Source organism: Anser cygnoides, chromosome 7 (assembly GCF_040182565.1).
Source record: "Anser cygnoides isolate HZ-2024a breed goose chromosome 7, Taihu_goose_T2T_genome, whole genome shotgun sequence".
Classification (NCBI taxonomy): domain Eukaryota; kingdom Metazoa; phylum Chordata; class Aves; order Anseriformes; family Anatidae; genus Anser; species Anser cygnoides.
The window spans coordinates 7,964,919-7,987,839 of record NC_089879.1 but is presented as its reverse complement, the minus strand read 5'-3'; the positions used below and the strand labels follow the sequence as shown (position 1 = coordinate 7,987,839).

The window sequence follows — 22,921 nt, the reverse complement described above, 5'->3', positions numbered from 1 at the left end:
GACTGCTCCATGGCTGAACTAACAAGAGTAGTGTCTCATTCTTCCATTTGAGAATACAAAGAATCTTCAAAGTCAGTGCAAAGACTGTGCTGACATCTCTAACTGGCAACTCTGAACGCTACAGAAAGATATATTAGAGAAATGGGTTTATCCATTAGAGACCAAAAGGCCATCCTCTGGCACTGTGCAAGCTGTAGGACTTTCCTGCATTCTTCTTTGAACACAGCTTTTCTCTGGGAAAAACACCTTGTCTGGATCTAAAGATTGTGTTCAATGGCATAGAACACAGTACAAATCTTTTTTTTACTTCTTCCTATGTTTACTTCCCTTCTCTGCTAAAACTGTGACACTTTTCTATTTTGAATTGGTCTAGATTTAATGCCTATCCATCCAGCCTTGTTAAAGCTTTGTTTATCAGATGGAAAACTTTCTATTTCTTTTTTTAATTTCTCTTCCTTGTTAAGTACTTACAACCAGTGTTCAAGACAATACATAACATTTTGGGGGTGAGATTGCACTGTTAGACATTGCCTATTAGTCATGCTTTTCACGGAGTCTTAGAATCACGCTTACGGCTGTTCTCAGAACCATCCCCAATTTTTCAGCACCACTTTGATGAGATTTATTGAAAATGGGCAGTACTACTCCGGAGAGGTTTCAAAAAAGGGCAGACAACTTCCATTCCACTCATGGGGGAACCAGTATAGCAACTAACTCTGAAAAGAATTTATCTTACATTTTTTAAGGACTCAATTACTGTGAGATGGGAGGAATATTACTGAAATAGTGTTCAGTGAAGTTAGTGTTGCTCTGTTGACTTTATTCCTCCATTTGGGTGGTCCAGGAAATTAGGCATCGGTGCAAAAGGCAGTACATCTGTAGTGGCTTTATCAGACGTAGTTGTCTTCTCAACAAATTTCCCGGATGTCAGTAAACCAGGAAATTGGGAATGGGGGGCAGTTAGCTGAGAAACTGTTATCTCTGCAACCTCGTTTGTTTTCTTTAGTATACCCTCCTGATATATTCAGTGTTCAGACCTACCTTCCAGTCAGTCAGCCACTGATAGCCCAGCTCCTGGTTGACGAGTGTTTAAAAAAGTCAGCTAACCAATAAAAACCTCATCCAAGCTCCAAATGAGCATCTGGCATTGGTTGTTTAGATGTGCCTCTGAGTAATGGCAAGCTACAGGAAAGCCAAGCCAGTATTCAGACATTACTTTTTGGCAATGGGACTTGCTGTGTTATTTCTCTTCTGTATTAGCTGAAAAGGTCTGGCTTTTGCTTTTTAACCTTGTTGTTTCAATGCCAGAGCGGTAGACTTATAACACAAGTAAAAACAATAGCTCTTAAAAGATGTGATATTTTCTTTCATCTCCTCTTTTGTAAGCAGCCTTGGTAGTGCCATTTCATATAAAGAACGACGAAAGTCACAAGGTCCAGAAATACAGTAATTCCAGCAATGACAAAAAAAAAAAAAAAAAAAAGACCTGCTTTGTCTTTTTATTGACTATAAATGCGGTGAAAAAGGCCATTCCACATCCTCAGCCATAACTAGTTAATTATTTTCAGTTGTTTTTTTTGTAGATGTTTTTGACCAACATTAAGCAAAATGTACATTGTGGAACAAACCATCCATACAGGATATGCCATAATTACTGTTTAGCAATTTCACACTAGCAAAAATTTATTAAAACTTCACGACTCATTAATAGTAAGTGATCATAATCACTTAATAGAAAAGGAAACTGAGCTAATGATAGAAGTGCTGATTAATGTTTTTGACCTTAAGACATGAAGTCAAGTGAAATTAATGTCACTGGGTGTTGAAAGTTGTTTTCAAGTGTACATGTTCTGTAATCACACAAGAAACCCCCTGACTACGCAAATTTTATGTTCCTCAGCAGAAAAATATTCTATACTGAGTGGCATTTTTAATACTCTCACTACTACATTTCAAGTAAACACAAGATTGTCTCATTTATTATCAAAACTAGTAAAAGATATTTAATCTAAATATGCATGTATACACTCTCTTCAGAAGGAAATCTCACAGCAATACTTACTGTGCTAGCAACAAGGGCCATTATATGCAGCTAGTTATCTCTTTTTTTTTTTTTTTAATACAGGTTTCCTTTTATGAGATCAGGCTAAAATATTATTCAAGAGCCCAACACAGTACAGCCAGCTCCCTAATCAGATGTCAGATACTTGGGCACCACCAAACCCAATAGGACAACTGCTTCTGTGGCCAGCTGCATGCCTGGAAAGCATCTTCCTCAGCCTAACATCTGGCTGCTTCTGGTGCCCACGGGGGCTGTAGCAAGCGGTGGCATTTGAGGAGCCTTGCGAGCAACCTCTGGTCAAACCCACGTGGCAGTACGACATCTGTGCACAATGTCCGAGGCAACACATGTGCCAGGTTGTAAGTGGAGAAGCCTCCTGCTTCAGCAACAAATATTTATTTACATGTACTTCATTCTTTTTGTGATATCAGATGCTTCTTTAAACCAGAGTCACCATGCTAAGTCAATTATTCTACAGTGCCATGTACTAAATTTAAGGAGGAAAAAGGTTCTGGAGCCTCTCACAAATTGGTCTAATCCCATCCCACTGCTGAGGTTGAAGGGAGATAATTTAGCCTTTTGTCAAGAAGATAAACATTTTCTAAATGCTAACCCAAATTGCTAGCACTCCAAAACTATTTTTTAATAATCTTCCTTAGATTATTGCAGGTACAATTCCCATGATGGGGAGAGCAGGAAATAAAGTTTCTCACAAGTTCAAGCAGATGCCTGGCTAAGCGTTAGAGGGCTTTAAGTTCATTTAACATAAATCAAAGTCACCTAGGGAAGGACAATGCCTTTCTAATAATGTCACTCAATACTTAGCCTACCTACACTTGTATTAATAATAAAGCCCTCGGGTAGTGAGCTATGTACAGCCATTGATCTGCTGAAAGCTCAGCACTACGGTATTGACAAATATTGTTTTGCAGACAAATACAAGCTAAACTGTATTTTTAGCCACTGGATTCTGACCTCTGACAAACAGACAAATATCACTGGTCAGCAGGGTTAATACTGCATTTAAGGCCTTTCCAGTTCAGAAGGAAGCTAGCAGTTATTTGGTGAACATAGCTTTATTTTTATGCTTGTGTATCTCTGTGTGTGGGGGGGTACTTTGTGACACACACAGCCAACTGCCTCTCTTTAAGATGTTTTCATTAATGTCTCCTTTGAAATCAGGAGGTATGTGGCATGCTTGCAAACCCAGAGGTAAATACCGTCTGCTTAGCCAACCCCACTGACAGTGTTTGTGGGATGTTGCCCTACGTTTCTGAACATATACACGATAGTAATTCAGAAGCTTGAATGCCAGGTCCTTCCAAAACAATTGACTACCAGTCTTTATTTTTTGATGCTACAAAACATTGTTTTGCGTGGTTTTGTGTGTGTGTGTTGTGGGTTTTTTTATTAAAGACTGTGTGAACTATGCTTCCTACCTCAGAGCAACATATTCTCTAGCATCACTTTTGAAAAACCAAGTAAGAAAACAACAAGAAACAAAATAAAACCTTCTGCAGAATTACATTGAAGCAGTGTTTCCCGGTTCCTATTTTGGCTTGTTCCTGGCTGTTGCTGTGCAGTTTTCTATAATTAATACAGTTAAAAAATTTGGTGATGCAGAATCAGGGGGTGTAATCTGTATTCAAGTCCAAAAAAGACATGCATATCACCAAAATAATTGGGTTTTATTGTTACCAAAAATTGTTTCGGGAAATGATACTCCTGCCTCTGAATGTAAAACAGAATCCAGCATGAGACAGACAATAACCCAGACAGGTTTTGTTGCCAACACACAGAAGCTGCACAAGTGTCAGGGCTGGCCGATTGCTTAGGTAGAGTGGTTTGGAGAGCTGCAGGAGCACGCTTGGAAAGTGATGGCTCAAGGATAAATGGTTAAGACCACCTTTTAAAATACATGTCCTAGCCAGCTGAGACCATCCACTGGTTTAATGGTACACTGGAACTGCACCTCTAGGAAAGCTAATGGCAAGCTGGCTGTTTTCCCCTCTCTTTGTGTCTATCACACACTCGCTTTGATGATGTCAACCCGCTTTATTCAGCTGCTTACCAGGGGGGTCATTCAAAATGCTCTGTGTAACTCAGCCGATTTAACTGAACTGATTCTATAAATGCCAGTAAAATAATATAATGCTACTTACCTGGCCATCACTAGACGACAGAGTGACGTTACAAACATCCCTACCAAAAGTCAGCCAAACTGCTGGGTGTGATGGGCACTGCTTGTTTAACACATATCATCCACGCCAGTGAGGAGGGAATGCCAATTTCATTTGAGGACACTGGTCCCCTCTGTCACACCAACAGCCTGATGCCATCGTTATTTAATGACAGCGTAATATATACACATGGAAGATGGGCAGTGTGGCACACTGCCTTCTGTTTGTACACCGTCTAGGCAGGCCCGTGGCATTAACTTACCTAAACCCACAGGGAAATTATCAAAGGGAGGCTGTTTGTGAGTAGTAACACTTAAAATAAAACTAAATCAGCCAACCAAAACCTAGAAATCAAACCCACAGACCACGTACACAAAGGAACCCATCTGGTCGTGCACCAGATGCTGCTTGGTGGTGGCGAATCCAGCTGGGGTCAGCTGTCCCCGGGGAGGCTGCTGCTCGGCGAGCGCATCTCGGAGCTGTACCTCCCAGAGGGAAACTTCACTTCTGCTCCTCCCTCCTTGTTCTCTTCCTTCACAGAGTGAGTGACAGCGTAGAGAAAGAGGGAAAGCCTAATGCCACGACCACCTGAGCTGCAAGCAGTGCCAGGACAGCTAACATCTGCCCGGCTTGCATCACCCCACGCAGCTCTTGTCCAGAGCTGCCCAAACGTGATGGTGAACATGCAGGACAGCAACCTGCTGTGCGAGCTAGGAAAGCATTTTCAGCCTTTGAGCCTTGCCTCCCCCCTCAGCACGCTCTGCATTCCCTAAAATACCCCCCTCCCAGACTCTTTTGTCTTCGAAGCCCTCGCAGCCCTTTTGCTCCCATGTGTGACAACAGGAACCAGCCCTTTGCTTCTGGCCTGACAGGGCAGAAGGGCTGGGGTGGGCGTGGAGGCGTGCTTGCGTGCCAGAGAGAGAGCAAGTATGAATAGGGCCAGCTGGCCACTCTCGTGCCCGTCTCCCCATCATTTCCATCTGATATTCCCTGCTCATTGTCATTTTGCAGGCCACATTCACTAGCACAAAAAGACTAGGGAGCAAGCAAATGCACAGATACTTAAAGGGAAAAGCTTTATTTCTTATTTTCTTAGATCATAGTGGACTGTAAAACAACAGGGAACAATGAGCTCAACCTTTAATAAGCTTGTTTTCTTTTTTTTTTTTTCCTTTTTTTTCTTGCCAGTCAAGCTTCCTTTCTTTTGTATAATTCAAAACAGAACAAACAACCAGGAATTTTTTCTCACAAAAACATGCTTTTTAATAAAAAAGAGAATAATGTTTATTGAGAGGGATTGTTTTCTGGATATGTACAACAGTAATGCAGGAGAATTATGCTAACAGAAAATGCCAAACATCATGACTTGACTTCTGAAGTGTGAACAGTCCAAAAAGCAATGTCCTTAGAGCAACGTCTAAGTCAACAGGAACAAGTGAACAGTGTTTTTATTTTTTTTACAACAAATTACCAGCCATTATGACTGAAGACCTGACACATCATAACCTGCAGTGAGATGTACAGAAATCCGTAAGACAACATAGAATTTACACAAGAAGGTAACTATTTGTGTAAGAATTTCCTCCGGAAAATGGAAGCATGTTCTAGGCAGATAATTTGGGAAAAAGAAAGGAAAAAAAATGAAAAAACAAACAAACAAAAAATGCTAACATTGGATATCCTCAGTTCACAGTGAATGCCAGTCTTCCTGGGTCCAAACGGTACCAGTTTCCCCTACCTCCCCTACCTGCATTCTTTCTGCCTACCCACAATGAATCCCTTTATTAACCAAAATTACTTATACCTGAACCTTCCCGTGCTATTTCCTCTTCGCTGCAGCTCTTGTCAACATGCACTTTACACAAAAGAAATGCAAACTTAGACATATCCTCAAGTGAAAGAAACATACACCTTCCCAGCATGAACAGCATTAATCACAGCTAACCATTTCAGCACTAAGTAATGCCACACAAAACATCATACAAACCCTGTTAAGCAAACTCAGTGGCAATAACTCTGGGGGAGGGGAGAAGATGGAGATTAATAATTGCCACCAGTTAAATCTCCTGTGTTGCAGGGCTTTGAAGTGATTTCTTCCACTGCCTACCTTTAGGACTTATTTATGTTTTCTTACCCAGAAACAGTGAAAGGTATCGGTAAGTGTTAAGAGGTTGGTTTTATCCCTCACTTCTGCTGTGACCTTCCCAGAGAGGATGCAATGTAAAATTCAAGACCATATTTTCCTTCAATTGTTACTCCTAGTTTCTTTATAAACTCAGCTCAGCCTGGGTTGTGCACTCCCAACTGCCAGATGCAATCCACCGCAGGGCTCTGTTCAACCTCTATCAATCTTTACAAACAGCCTTCTCAAATCAACTTCACCTAAGGGTTAACGTGCCTGTCCCACCCCAAAGCACACAGTCATTACCAGTGACCCTGCTTGAGGTGTGGGAAGGCGATGCTGTGCTCCCATCAGCTGTGTTTCGGGTAGCATACTCCCGTGAGAATTACTTCACCTCTTAAAAGGGCAATAGTTTCCATGGGCCAAATCACAATGTCAAAAAAAACCACAAACTATGATTTCTCTACCTGCCTTCTACCCACCAGGACATATATTTCTATTTCTTAGCAGTGTGTTCCCTGCAGTATCTCCTAAAATGAACAGTGGTTCCAGTAATTTCTACATCTTCAGACTTTCTCCTGTTTTTGACAAATGTTACCTTATGTCATGTATATCCTTTTCCATAAGCATTCTTAGGAGAGGACCATGATGTTTAATTTTATTTTGAAAATTATGCCATAGTTTCAGCAGATTTGCTGGCTTCTGTGCTGGAAGGAGTTTATGTCTCCCCGTGGTCCAGTAAATCTTTGAGGTTCAGCTTTTGTACCTTTTAAGCTTCCTACCTAAAGACAAATGCAGTGGTCAAAATCAACTTCTTACTCTATGTGGACCAGCTAGCTAAAGAGCTGGAGCTAGTGAACCTGGTGTGGCGTGCTTGTAGCTCTAAGATTTATTAGGCGGGGTCTAAGTGAACTTCACACTGACTAGATGAAGAAGCCACAAAGACCAGGTGCAGTACAGACCAGGTAGTGCCACCATACCTGCTCCTGTACTGCGAGAGCATCTGCAGCCAGCCAGAATGCTGCTGCCAGTTAGTGCCTACTGTGGCACTGCGTTTATGCGACTGGCCACAAAACAGGCAGTAGGAAATGGACAGAGATAACCACTGACCTGAGATGGCCTTAGGTCACTGAGACTGATACTGAGAGCTGTGGGCATCAGCCAACCATTTCCAGCTCTTTGGTGCTTCCCAGCAGACTGAGCGAATGGATTTAGGAGGGGGAATGGGGCCGGGGATGTATTTCACACAGTAATACATCAATATAAGGTATGATGTTTTTGCACTTACAACAGCAGGACACTGAATGTCCTCTCCTACTGTCAAAGCAATGTCCAGCAGAAGGAGCCATGAGGAACTTTGCTTCTTGGTGCCAACACTGGTGAACTGCTTGACAGGAGCCAGCCGATATGGGGAGCAGCATACTGCCACGACACCATGTAACACGATGCATGTTTGTTTACTCATACCATCAATTCTTGGAATGAGTGGCTTGAGGAAGCCCAAAAACAAGCATGTCTTCATTTACTGGAAGGCAATTCCCCCAAACTGCTGCTTAGTTTCATAAGGACTGAAGGTGCTGATTAAGGGCTAGTTGATGCTTTGTAGTATAGAAGTCCACGAGGAACAAAGTCAATTGTAGTATTTTAACAGGAGAATTTTGACGAAAATTGCTCTTACATATACAACTTCTAGGAAATTATCCTTCTGAGAGATTAAAAAGTAGTGCAAAAGAATTAGAGTGTGTTGGAATTGCTAAGAGCAGGGGAAAATGGGGTTAGGGGAACCAACCCTTGCTGAAGTGAGATCAGGTTTGGCTGCTGTAATCCAGGCAGCAACTGCCTCTTTACATGACAAAGCTCAGCTATTGGCAAAGGTATAACAGCAGAAACTGCAGCTGCTCTGGTCAAATGTGTTCAGAGAACTTCAGTGATTAGTCTAGATGGCACCAAATTATAACACCACAGTGTATATCGATAAGAAATGCTATGGAGAAATTGTTTGAGTCTGTGCTGTTTTAAATTTCAGATAATCTGCAGGCTACATCTTGAATTTCTTGCTCCGTCTTTTATGAATGCTAAAAGAGACTGAGCTTCTGAGTAGGAGCTACGGGATTTAGCTTCTGATTATTGACCTGACCGCATCTAACATACCTATTAAGTATAACCATCCCCTGAAGGCAAACATACCCAGATGAAGAAAACATGAAACAAAGGTATATGAAAGTGGAGAAAATATTGAATTAAAAAATGGGAATTCATCACCCTCCCTGATTTTTTTACCTTCAAATGGACACATCTAAATTTCACAAGGAAACTTCTTACTTTTGAAAAAAATACTATTTAGTGACACTATCTATTTGACTGAAATTCCAAGTGGAAAATACATTAAAAATATTTAAATATTTCTGAGAGATTGTGAAAGTTTAAAACTTTTTAATCCTTATTCAGTATCAAACTAAATTTCAAATTCCATCTGGGGAATAGAAACTTCATGTTTTATCTTGTACTAGTCAAACTAGTGCTAAACAGATAAAATAGGAACTTGCAATTTCCTCCCCCCGAAAAGGTGTTGGTGGTTCAGCAGAGACATATTCCTGACCACAGTTGTTTTTTTTTCTCAGAACAGGAGGCTGTAATTAAAAAACAAACAAACAAAACCACTGAGGGAAAAAATCTTTTCTTTTATGAGAAAGTAGATAACTGTAGAATATGGAGAAAATGACCTTCCAAAGTGAAAGGAGAAGCTGAAATAGCCATTAATTGAAATGTCATAGGAAGAATGGAGCTGGTAAGAATAAGCAAATATTTAAAGATGAGAAATATTTAACGAGTCACTGGATTAATTTCTCTGCCAAGTTCATCAGAATCAACTATACTTCTATTTGATGTCATGGACATCAGGTAGAACCTGAATAACCTTATGGGTATAAAACAACCTTGGGAGCCCCTTAAGCTCAGATGAACTTATCCAGAACAGATTTAATGCAGAAGTCCTGTCAGTGAATGTGTATTTTTCAATGAGGTAGATCCACATCGTTGTTGAAGACAAACAACTGCATTTTATGAAAAAAGTTATAATTGCTGTACAAATATCTGCTCATTCTTCCATCTTTTACTGCTTGCTCTGATGGAGTTTCTTGTCCTAACAGAATCCAGCTCTTCTATTTCAACAAATCCCAGTGCTAAGTATGAGATACTCATGTCACTTGACACACACAATTTATGTCCCTTCAGGGAGCTCTTCTGAGTTTTGGTCTTCACTGGTTTCTCACCATCTCTCTTCCATGGAAATATCATCGTGATTAAGCCAACAAACACAAATTAAGATTGGATTGAGATTTCAAGGTGATTCCTTCTCTGTTTTTTTCATTTCCAGCCTAATTACATAGGCTTAGCAAGTAGCGTATATTTTCATGTTTTCAATCTACCGACAAACTGCAGCATTCCTCAGAACAGCCTCGTTTTCAAAAGTTTGGGTCTTACTGGGATATAACTTCATTAAAAGAAAATGATCTGGAAATAGGTCTCCAGACAGAGTCTACAAATGCTTTGAAATGATTAAGAATTCCTGTTCCTCCTAATTCTTCCTAATGACACAGTAGGAATGAAAGAGTTCAATGGGAAGTGGCAGTGCCCCACTGGAGATGGATGCATGGCCCCTGCAGAGCTCTCAACACCTCCTTCCCCATTCCCCTACAGACAGACAGGATCTGAGCGAGAAGTCAGTGAAACAAGGTCTGTGCTCCTTGTTCCTGACCAAACCACCGCACAGACACGGGTGCAGGACCACTGCACAGTGGTGGACGTCACTGTCTGCACTGGTCCCCTTGTAGGGGCACAGGAAAGCCTTAATTATTATAATTTTCACCGAAAGGCCCATCTTCGTTGCCTCTTTCATTGAACTAGTTTGTGGAATTAATACCTATGTTAAATACTTTGGAACATTAGCCATGTATTTCAGTTCAGAATGAATTTAATCTTTCTGTGTACTACTTTTAAGGAGGAACATAAGACACAATAATCAGGTTATTTAACATGGCAGTGTATACACACTACTAATAATACTAATGACAACGTCTGTTCTATTACGTTCAATGAAAAAGATGATTTGTAAATGTTTATGGTAGTCCATGATTTAATTTAAACATAACTGAATTGGTTAAATTTACCATTTAAACAGTAGGTCATCTGTATGTACATCCTGTATTTGGACAGATCCTATGTTATTGGTACATTGATAAAATTAATGTGTTAAAATACTATATAATAGCCGGTCTTAGTTCGTTGGCTGAACACTCAACACATGGCATTTTAGTGGTCAGAAAGGGAAAAAGTGAAACAATTTGCATGCGTCAGTTCTGTAGCAAATGACTGCACTGACAAGGTCACCATGCTAAATTGACATCACCCACGCCACATCTAATTTCTAAAAATCTTCCAATATTTGCATGGTGATGCCTGTAAAACCTCATTAAGTGTCAGACTCTTAGGGTTTTTTCCCTCTTGCCTGTTTAATAAGCAATTTATTTTTTTAATTAAGAATTCAGTATGCTTTTAATTTATACAGGAAAGAAAGCTTGAGTGCTCCGTGTTGTTTGTGGTAACATGGCTAGCTGTATAAAATGCCATTTCTTCCTCTACTATATCCGTAATTGCATTTCCAAAGAAAGGTAACCCTCGTTGAATCAGATAACTAGCAATTTCTTTTGTAATCAGAAGCTAATTAGGTTGTTGTTTACAGTATAAGTGATCAACAGCTTTTATTCTGGATCACACAGTGTCAAAGCTCTAATAATTTGTATTAAATGTAACAGAGATATTGTAATCAAACCAAATGTATAAAATCTTCAAAAAGGTATGCACTATACTGGGAGGTTATTAAAATTCCTGATACTGCTTAAAATGTTTAATGTGCTGAATACAAATGATATTTTAAAGAAAGCTTTGTGGATCAAAGACGGATTTAATAATTGTAATGTTTATGAATTTGTTTTGAAAATATTTTTAATTGGATAATGTCAGACTTTTGAATTATAACACTATGCTCATTACCATTTCAATAGGTTATACTATCAGTTCCTTTTGACATAAAAGAATTTGATTTATTTTTTTTAAATCATGAATCTCATAATCTTTTTTCTGTTGTCACTAGTTTTCAATAATTTGATTAGCTTCCACAAGAAGAGCAACAGGAACCACATGGGCTTTGCTGGTAATGATATGCTATATATTCTTCAAAAGCAGCTCTGATGCCTTTGAAAGTAATTTGCAGTTTCTTATCAGCACAGAATTAAAAAGTAATATTGTCTAATTTGTTATGTTCAGTGGCACATGGCATCCTAGAATTCTATCACATACACAGTGCTTTGAAACCTATATTATGTGACCATAATCAAGAGTACATAAGTGAATTTTAGAATTTGAGTGTTTATTATTAGCTAAGAAGAAGCTCAAAAAATGAACTTGTCAATAGGTTTAATAATCTCTTAGTAAGATGTGTACTTTGCACACTCTCAAACTTCATTGCAGTTTATAAAACAGTAATTTGTACCTTATAGTTGTATTGCAAATAACTGATCCAGACATTTCAAAGCAGGCCTGTGCACAATTGTGTGAGTCTCAATGTAAATATGAAAATTCAACATGATGAACTCTTTGCTTGGTCACGTTATCTCCTACTTCCAGGAAAAACAAAAACTGATTACTGTTGATCATTTAGACATAACTGCTTGTAACAGTCACCAAGCCATCACAGTAAGGTATAAGGACAGCCCTAAGGAGAAACGTTGCCTATTTGATGACACTTAAAGCTTTAACGAATCCCTTCTAGACACCACAGAAAAACCATCATGAGCCAGCAGAGGCTGTCAGCGTCACTGAATGAAAACCAAAGTGCTCAAATCTTGCATACTGGCAATACTGGCATCCAAACCACTACAATGTTTAAGGAACAGGTCTTGCAAACAGTACATCATGCCTGCAATCCCATGGGCTGCAGTAAGAACTACTATGATGAGAAAAGCCTGTCACATGGGTGAGTGTGCATGATGCTGCCTTGTAATTGGATCAACCATCCTTCCGTGTTGCTTTTAGCCGTCTCAGAAATAAAACTCAGTTATCGTACCACTACATCTTTTCCCTCTACAATGTTGTGATAAGAGAAGTAAGGCATGAAGTTCCTGTAACTTTCTGAGCTGACGCTATCAGCTATGTATAAACAGATAGTGCTGTTTTAGTAGAGCAAATAAATTGTGTATCTTTTTTATTAAGAAAAATATAATAACTGGACTATAGTATCACAACGGAAGCAGAGAAGACCAGCAACTGTATAGCTGAACTCCTGTAGCAAAACTTGTTTCTACTGCTCATCCATGAATTTAAAGAAATATATGTTTATGAAGCTTTCACAATGGCTGCTTCTTGTTAATTTAAAGAATCTTCACCCTTGTTAAGGCTAGATGATTATAATTAAAAGATAAATGTACTGTTAGAAAGTTCTATGCCACACTCTATTTTTATGAGAATTTAACTGAAAGACATACATTATACCTGTATGCGAATTATAATGGCTTCTCAGCAGGGAACGCAGAATCACTTACAGTACATAAACATTTAAAGAGGAAAATGCTAATACACTGAAAGAGTTTAACATCAGTAGCAATTTATCAAATGAGGAAGTTTCATGAAGTCCACTCTCTGAGAGAACATTCACCGTTAGACAAAAGCCTGGCATCCTTGATAGTCTGAAGTTTAATCAATTTGAAAACCAAAACTATTCAATGAGATAAATAGGATCTTAAGAAAACTGCCATCCTTCTCGGGTAAAGGCTAGAATTAATGTAATTATTAAAATAATCCAACCAGGTCGCTTTACAGGCAAATTTACACACTGTCTCTTTAAAACACTGCATGCCCAAAAGCCTTTTGGGTTTGGAATGTAGCACTGCACCAAGTATTTCACAAAGCCTCTAAATATCACAAGAAGCTTTTTTAGAGAGAAAAAAAAATTCCAGCTGACTGAAACTGTTCTAGCAGGAGTGCCTCAGCTTAGCCCCCAGACCTGGAATTCCAGATAAACAACAGAGGACAGGAAACAGATTTTTTTTTTTTTTTACACGTCCTTTTGTAATGCAGCTACAAGACGACTGATGAGCTTAGGAACAAACAGAGTGAGAGTGCAATTGTCATCAGAATGAGAGGTGTGCTTGCGTAGAAGCTTGTAGGAAGAGCAAATGAATTCTCCGAAGATATGTGACTGGTGGAGACTCCTGCTGTGTTGTCTTTCCCAATAGCATTCTGCAAGACACAACACTTTCCTTGGTCACCATTACACATTTTCATTGCAAAATATTCAAATCTATATCATGAAATTCATCATGTTTGTTCATGTGCCACCCTCCACAGTTACCTATATATCACAGTCACAAATTGAAATATCTAAAAAGCATAAAAACAGAAGTGAAATGACAACATTTTAAAGGATAAAAATATCATTAATGTATAGCACCAGCATAGCATGACTCAAAAAAAAAAAAAAAAAAAAAAAAGGAATAACGTAGTAAAAAAATCTCTAACAGTGGTTCCATGTGTAAAACTTGCCCTTGTTAAACATGGCTATTTGTTTTAGCCATCTGTGTTTATCATGCCAGTTTATTTTAAAAAATAATAATAAAAATACCCACAAACGCAGGACTCCCAGTGAAACTGCAAGTTCTGCAAAGTCAACAGAACAACTTCAATAACAAGTTACTCCTGGAGGCCAACAGATAAAATCTAATCCATGGGATCAGAAAAGATTGAGGTTTCAAGCCTATTAAATTTTTTCTTTCTTAATCTCTCTTCCCCTCTTTGCGGCATTATTTATTTATTATTATTCATTATTTATTATTTTTATTTTTATGATTATTATTTATTATTTATTGTATCCTTTGGTACCAATAATAAAGCAGTAGGCATAGGCAAGTATAGATTGCCAGATTAGAGTGAACTATTTAAGTAGGAAGTGTAAAGAATATTTTTCATTGCTTATCATTGTCAGTTAAAAAAGTAAAAATAAAATGCATGTATAATCACAGAATCGGAACAATTTAGACTGGAAGGCACCTCTGAGTAAGGTCATTAAATCCAATCTACTCAAAGTAAAGTTGCTCATACCCTGCCTACTCGGAGTTTGAAAACATTCAGGGATGTAGCTTCCTCAGAGGGGTCAAGCCTACCCCATCCTGGAGAGCCAATCAGCCAAGGTACAAGCTAGAACTATGCAGAAGTGCAGATACCAAGAATGATTATAGAGCATCAGTTCCCACAGAAATTAGTAATTACAAAGCCAGGGAACAACTCCTGGAGAGATCTCCATGCCATTCCCCCTCCCTTTGCTATCATCTGATAGGATTCTCGCTGGCTGGAAGTCCTTGAGCTACAAACTGTTGGATGTACTAGGAGGCACTGAGGGAATTATCACAATATGCTTTCTCTCATCTTATACTCAACCCTTAGCATCTGTGTTTTGGAAACTGTCACAGGATGTGGGTTAAGGTGGACCAGCAAGTCTGATAGCAAGCTACAGTTACACGGGCCTTCTTGTGAAAGGTCTTTAGCCAGCATGAGATGCCAACGCATCCATTAACTTTCCTGCATGCTGTTAACATAGCCTTGGTTCTTCACATGTCATTAAACTTTATTCTAGTATCTACAGGAAATTCTTAACAGAACGTAAAGAATTAGAACTGGGCTACAGAACTGCCATTGTCTCGAAACACTGTAAAACTTGGATCAGCAAAGGAGAACCTAGAAGATATGGTCACATCCATTTGGTGGCTTATACTACTACAATCGGCCTTGCTGTACAGTTGGTCTTTCACATTGTAAAAATTAATTTATGTACTTCACTAATTATTAAGCTTCCTGAGAGACTCAGTACAAAGGATATGGACCGACAGACATGGAAACCGAAGTAATGTTCAGGTCTGAAATGGAGCTTTGGAGGTCAGGCTCAGAGTAGTCAAACAGCACTGGAAGGTTATTTGTCTCTTGGGGCTACCAGTCTGTCTTCTGAGCATCATGTCTTCTGATGAGAACATCAGTTCAGGCCCGAAATTGTTCATTTTTGTTAGCCATAGAATGATGTCCAGTGTGTTTCTCTGTATTTTTAAAAGCCTTATCATCTTGTTTCCTACAGATTATTAACTAATTATACATGATAGGTACAATATTAATTACCATGGGATTTGCCTAAACGTGTACAGCTATTAAAATACAAAGTCAGTAGAAGCCACTTTGAGCCCAGTTCTGGATTTCTGAGCAAGATCAATCTTTAATACTTTACAGTATCCAAACATAACTATGCTAACAAGAATTTAGTGTGGGGTAAGCCCATTATAATCTTGGAAGTCATTGAGAATTTTATATTAGGGGACACACCTGTGGCTATGAAACATACATGATCTGCACTCTTACCTCATTAAGACAGAGCTCTGTATCTACAGATTCATTGGATTTCCGCTTCTTCTGTGCCTATGAACAAATGCAGAATTTATTCCCTGTACGTTTACACATACAGCAGCACAAAACAATTCGATAAATTCACAGGGGTTGTCATACTCCTATGATTTTGACAGTGATTTGCACATGATTAGCGAATACATTTTAAAAATGTAACTTCATGTTTTCCAATGACATTCACATTCTGATTTGAATTTACAACAAAACTTTAAAACAGTCAGCTAAGGGTACTCAGTAATTACAATGCTGAGTGCCACCAGCTGCAAAGAACATGTTATGTTCTGTGGCCCCTTAAAAATGATGCTGGATGTTCAGGAGAAGAAATTAAATATGGCAGTTAAAAAGCACCATAATACCGCTGTGTAATAACAAAAAATCTACTATATTTCTAAGTTTTAGGAAAATACATAACACAGGAGTATTTCATCCTTGAGAACGTATGTAATTTCTCCACATGCTATTGCCAAAACATGAGCATAGTTTTAATATATTGTATGGCTGCTGCAGAGAAAGCTATAAACAGAACATTTAATGTCTTTTATGTATATACCTGTAAGTTAAATTGAGCTGTTTGTTTACATTATGCTCACAATTATACATGGAATATTATTAAATGCATGAAAATTGTTGATGATCAAAGCCCCCCAAATGAATTTGATTTATCTTCATCCACGTCTTACAATGAGCATCCATTCGCTGTGTGCTCTCCACACTGACTGAAGTAAGAAACATCTGAGGTGGCAGCATCACACAAAATGAAAGCAATAGTGTACACTCTGTCTAGCAACACAAGGTGCTTAATATTTCCATTGCTCGAGTGAACACGACTGGGCCGGTAGTTTTCTACTTTTCTATAATAGTAATACTAATCCCCATGGTGCCGAAGATGTTGTTACTAAATGGTGCTGTGGTTGATGTAAGTACTCCAGTAATCTCAATATCATTTTTTTCTTTGTATTCTAGAAACATAAACAGCACTCTTTTACAGGACCTTCCAGTGTTAAACGTACAATCAAATCTTGTAACAGAAGGATTTACACACCAAAGATTTACACACACACACACAGGATTTACACACACACAGATTTGGATTTACACACCAAAACTACTGACTGCACTGGGCACATCTGACACTTCCACCTGGAAGTTTTCATGGGATTACCAATTTATTCCCTGCACAAAATGAAGATCTGAATCTCACTGTGTTGCATGCATTTTACACTTCAGCATCCTACTGGTTTTGTCAGAGCTGGTTTGAATTAAAGATGATGCGAGGAAGTGCTAAGCATTCGATTTTATACCTTACAAAACTTCAGTTCCACGTATGGCCATTTTATTTTGTATCTGAGAGCCATTGATGCTGCCTATTGGAAACAAACTATTCTTCAACCTAATTACTGAATTTAGAATCCAAATGGAGGAACTGAACTTCTCATTAAGAAGAACATTTTCATGATACTTTTTTGTTTATAAATAGATATATTAGAGACAATTGAAAACAGCTGGGATTTAAATGAGACAGCTTAGCTATAGAAAGAACGCATATTGTATATATGTTGGCAGTTTTAAAATATATGATAAAATAATAGCTCAATTAATTAATAAAAACCCTCCATGAAATCTCTCTCTTACATTCCCTTTCTTCTAATTACTACCATTAAAGTGGTTATGGTAAGCATAAATTTAACTATCTAAATGGAAAAAGAAATGCCTTGAAGTAAACTTACTGCAAGAAGCAGCAACACAGTGAAGCCTTCCTGCTGTGTTTGCAGTGGTGGTGGTTTCCACACGGATTAGGAAACTTCCTTTAATGGCAAGTGGGTAGATTTCAGCTCTTAACTGACTGGCCAAGAAGATGGGCAAAGAAGAAGAAACTGGACTTCCGTCCTGATTTTCTTATATTCTAAACACACACTGCATTGAAATGCAATTCAAATTCAAAGGAGGCATGAGTAGATGTTCAGATCTTAACTGTATAAACTATAAGGACTATAAAAGCTGCCTATTTCCTACTTGGTCCTTTAGTGGTAAATTTCCTTCTCCACAAAAGCATATCTCTGTTGGAAACATTGTTCTTTGCTATATAGGCCTGTTCTGGATTTGCAACACTGTGCTAACTACAAGTGTACCCTTGCTAGTTGGTCCCAGCACCAAAGTTAAAGAGTTTTTGTTCCTTCAGTACTGTGTTCCTCAAACAACAAAGGAGATAATCCATCTTTATTTTCTCTATATGCAGTAAAGTCTTCCTTTGCTTCATTCTGCTTGATAAAGTACAGAAGCTAAAACATATTTACTATTGAGGACACCATTTTAAGGGTAAAATCAGCAGCTAGAAGCAAAATCAACATAAAAAAAGAAGAAAAAAAAGCTTTTCAATCACTTTGATCAATATTCCATAGCTTTAGTTTGGAAGGTTGTACTTCTCTGTATCCAAGCATGTACTTAGTATAGTTATTCTAATATCAACAACACTTATTCACTAGCAATTTCTATTACAAAGTTCTTCCTTAGAATTGAGAAGTAATTTTAATAGTCAGGCAGGCTTTTCTCCTATCAAAACAGAAAGAACAATATCTTCCATTTAAAAATACAGCAAAAATGTAGCCTTTTTTGGGGGGGAAAGGCAGAGGAAAAGAAAAAATATCACTTTGAGGATGAGATGAGACATTATATGCCAAGTTTCAAATTGGAAGAGTACACTTTTACTGTTGAGTTATAAACCTGTAAAAACGGGTTATAATGGAAATGCTGGCATAGGCTGCACTACTGTAATATAACAGTGCATCACTAAATCACAAGTAATGGAAAGAAAACCCTACGTGTTGAAGAGTGCTATAGAAAGCATATGTCCTGTAATTACAACCTAAGGGGAAAATTCTTCCTGCCTCTCTACAAAGGGCTCTACATGTAGCAGAGCTGCTGTATTTGTTCTATGGTGAGAGAATGCCTGTTCTGAGGTAAAAAATCAGGAGTTGGATGTTATGCTGATTGCCTGGTGGAAATACACCCAAACGGGTAGACATGCATTTGAATTATGAAGGATATTCTCAGCCACTGGATATTTACTCTACAACATCTTCCATTATCCTAAAAAATTAAACAATAGAAATGTGTGCCCATCGTGTACAGCTGCAAACTATTCTCACAGGGAGTATCTATGCCATCAACAAATTTGGGAAATGAGAGCTGTTCATTATGCAAGATTCTAAAGATTCACCGCCAAACCCCCATCTCAGGCCCCCTGTGTGCCTAACATGCAGGCAAGAGGGTATCTTGAAATGTGCTGGAAACACCTAATTCCACAGGAGCAAAACAGCACACATAAGTGACAAATAAGTCTGTATTCAATCTTACATTTATTTTTATTTTTTTATAAAGCTCTTATTTGCTGACAAGAAAATCTACAGGAATTTCATCATTAAACAGAAGACAAACAGAGTTGAGCTGGTAAAAATAAAATATATATATTTAAAAAAAAAACTGTGAAAGAAAAGCAGCTTAGAGTAACTGGTTAAACATATGGAAAGTGGTATGAGATCTCTTCCACTAAGGTAAAATAGCACTTGCTAATGACATATTCAGCTGTGACATACCTCGAACTGTAAAATGAAGTTATGCAGGATGGGCTGACACTCATCCTGGCTTTGCAGGGAACTATAATTCAGTAATGTGGGCTACTCCGACAAATCTGCCCCCATACTGCCAACAATCTTGCACTCACTTAAGCTTTTATATTCAGCAGAAATGAACATCTGCTTTTACAGAGAATCTTATCTCTGTGGTAGCACAAGCAACAGATGATATTTAGAGAGAATCGTATTCACGCACCTCGTGATGAGCTCTGCAGTACACTGTACATTAGTCACACAAGCCTTGTTTTGGCCTTCACAACTTTTAGCTTTTAATATTCAAAGTAAGGTGTTGGGCTTAGTCAAAAGTTGGTAAAGAAACTGGCTGCATGTCCAGAAAAGAAAACACCCTCATGCCTAGAAGCAAAATTCTACTTCTCTCTTTCCTAGAAAGAAGGGGGAATTGGGACCGGGAGGGTAACTGGTTTTCTCAAAGGAGAAAGAAATACTACTTACAGAGAGATTTCTTCTCCAGCCTCCATTACGGATTTACTTAAAACGGAATCTGTGGGCCTACATGTAACCCTCTAATCCCAATGCCTCCTAAATGAGTTCATTTGTATTTCCTTGCTCAGACTCACCACACCCTAACCTAGTCTTCTCTTGCCCTGCACCTAAAACCATTGTAAGATCTCCCAAACCTAGTAACTCTCTTCTTCCCACCCCCAAAAATCCCTCTATCTCCATTCTTTGAAGACACTATAGTCCTAGATTTATGCCCCTAAATGATATATTGCAATTATGAATCCAGTTTCTACAAATCACAGCACTATATGGTTAATAAATGCATTAAACATTGTGGCAGTATCTCATCAGGAGTCAGTAGGCACATTATTTATGGCTTGTCATCCAGCAGTATTTTTATATATCCACTATAGCATGCATGTCTATGTTACAGCAAGCAGAAGGTCTGACTGGGGACTTCTCCTAATGAAGGTGAGCTTTAATTCGGAGGGAGGGGAGAGAAGGAGAAGCATGTAAAGGGAACTGAATGCATTAGAGCTGAATGCAAAGAGGCACAGAGTGAGCATCTGAGCTCAAAACATAGTCCCTTGCTGTCAGCTACACACTTTGGACCTTCTGTGCTTTATGGAACTTATTGCCTAGACACTGCAGTGAGAGACAACAGAAGTATCATTATGATAGATATCTGTTATATGGGTTGTTTTTTCAAATAATTTTAATGAATGTGCCTCTGTCCTCTCCTGAGATGCCTGGTTAGTTATGCTCATATTAACGAGGTTTTCTGAAGAAGAGGGACAAATTTCCCAGAATACATCCTTCAAATGTCCACCCTTCTGAAGCAGCTCTAACAAATGAGGGTGCATGTTCTTTTTGTTCCCTTCTTGTGTTGATTAGAGAGATTTACTATGCAACTAAGCTGTTTTTCAAGCAGCAGAACACAAACAGTAAGCAGAGAAACATACAGACTGTAAAAATGCAATCGGTTTAACTCTTCTGTGCTTACTAAGTGGTAGATGCATCTATCACAACTGTCAACAGTATTTTCTTGTTAGCACAGCTGTACTATGCCACACTGCAGTGTAAATTACTTTCAACAAGGAAGACTTACAAGAGTAAGCAAAGTGCAGGTCAGAGATGTAGGCCACTAAAATAAGGATCCAATTCAGCATAGAATAATTCTAAAGACCATCCCAAACAGCCAGGGTGCAAACATATTTAAGCTTTAGAAACAATCAGCTTTGCACAATCCTACAACAAAGAAGTCAGATCCTTTTTTCTGCGTGTTATTCTTTCTTTTTCTTTTGTGAACCAGCCCTAAAGATGCAAGCTTGGGGTATAAAATTATCCGCGGTCATTCTGCATAAAAGCACCACATTTCTGTCATCCCACTTTGTACAGTGAATAAAATCTTTTCAAAGTAAGCATTACCAAGACACTGCTGGCACTAGTCTCCAAAGGTACGTTAATACCCAGCACTGTAAGAACAAAATCACAAGTTTTTCAGCTGGGAGACATGAAATAAAACAAACCCACTTTCCCCTCGTGCACAAACATGCATGGGGGAACCACACATACAGAGCTTTATAGGCTGCAAAGCAGTGCAATGAACAGTTTATCAGCCACTCTGTTCAGATCCCACCATCTCCAACACTAATCTCCCATCCCCACAGTTTTGCACCTGTCCTTACAAATACACAACTTGTCCCTGTTCTCCTTCGAGGGTTTGCTTTCTCAGGGTTTCCCCCTGCAGCTCTGCCACAGCTGGTCCAGGCAGCGGGATGCCAGCAGCCCTGAGCACTGCTCGATGCCATCAGCCACCCGCTGCTCTGCCAGCTCAAGCATTCAGACATCAGGGGCCAGGCCTGACCCCAGACCACAGACAGCTGCTTAATGGGCAACATGGCACATTTACAGAGCTACCCAGCTCACCTTCAGAGATCTCTGGTTTTCTTAAGGCAACACTCATTGCATTTAAAATCTCCACTTATCCCTCAGCTGCTCTTGCTGATTTTGAGTGCTTTACGAATCTGAGAAACAGTCCTAAGAGCTGATAATGTCCAGTGCAAGTAGAGGAAAACCTCCTCTGTACAACTTCTTCAATCTTAAAATGCTGAGAAAATTTGACTGAGGCAAGAGGGGTAGAAGTAAGCCTCCCAAAAGGAGCAGAAACAAGTTGGGAAAGGAGGAAAGATGACCTGTATAGTATGAACTACTGCTTGACCATTCCCAGATCTGTTATGTTAATACAGATGAGGTCTACCTAAACCCCATACCTCACTGCACATTTATGGCTAGGACAACATAGCATAAAAACTGCCTAGCAGCAATTTTTAAGGTTTTATAAAAAACAGATCCTATCAGAAATACCAAACTGATCAAACAGCTTACAAGGACCAGACACCGAGATCTTCAAATATTTATTTCAAGCAATTAGTCTCCCAGTGAGCACAGTACAAAATATGACACCCAGCCAAGTCAACTGAACTGCCTGACTTACCTTTCATGGCAGTACAGTAACTTGTTACAATCTCTTGTTTTCGTGTTCAGTCATTCATTTCTCTGAGTAAAATGGATTTCTGTAGTCCTAGATTCCTGCTTCCTATTTTTAGGAGATATTATGCAATTCTCCTAATATGATATTTTTATGGATTTGCCTCAAGCAAATATTTTTGCATTAAGAAGGGCAGAGGAGAAAATAGAATACTAAAAAGCATAGATGGAATAAGTTCCGTTAGGTTAATATCTCAATGGCTTAGGCTGCCTAGGTTTTCTTTGTTTTTTCCTCTATTTAAAAAACCGAACAGCCATGTAATCCAAAAATGAGTTGTTTGGGATTTCATTATTAAAACCCACTTCCCTAGTGATTTACCACAACTATCAACCCAGTGCCATACGTAGCTGTTAGAGGTAGCATCTGGCTGTTGCGCACCGAACAGCATCTAAAGAACAGAAACATGAACAT

General features: G+C 38.8%; 1 protein-coding gene across 3 annotated transcripts in view; it reads right to left on the bottom strand.

Moving 5' to 3' along the window:
- The window catches only part of GFRA1 (GDNF family receptor alpha 1), a 274,556-nt gene that overhangs the window by 6,435 nt on the left and 245,200 nt on the right, over positions 1 to 22,921 (bottom strand). For 2 of the 3 annotated variants that reach the window (XM_067000421.1, XM_067000420.1), the window contains exons 8-9: positions 15,821 to 15,877; positions 5,481 to 13,660 (exon numbers count right to left, since the gene is read on the bottom strand). The exons of the other annotated variant lie outside the window; for it this stretch is intronic. In XM_067000421.1, the coding sequence (XP_066856522.1) occupies positions 13,499 to 13,660; positions 15,821 to 15,877 (219 nt within the window). In that variant the 3' untranslated portion in view covers positions 5,481 to 13,498. Of the gene's footprint in view, positions 1 to 5,480; positions 13,661 to 15,820; positions 15,878 to 22,921 lie in introns of those variants that run through there. 3 annotated transcript variants of the gene reach the window in all.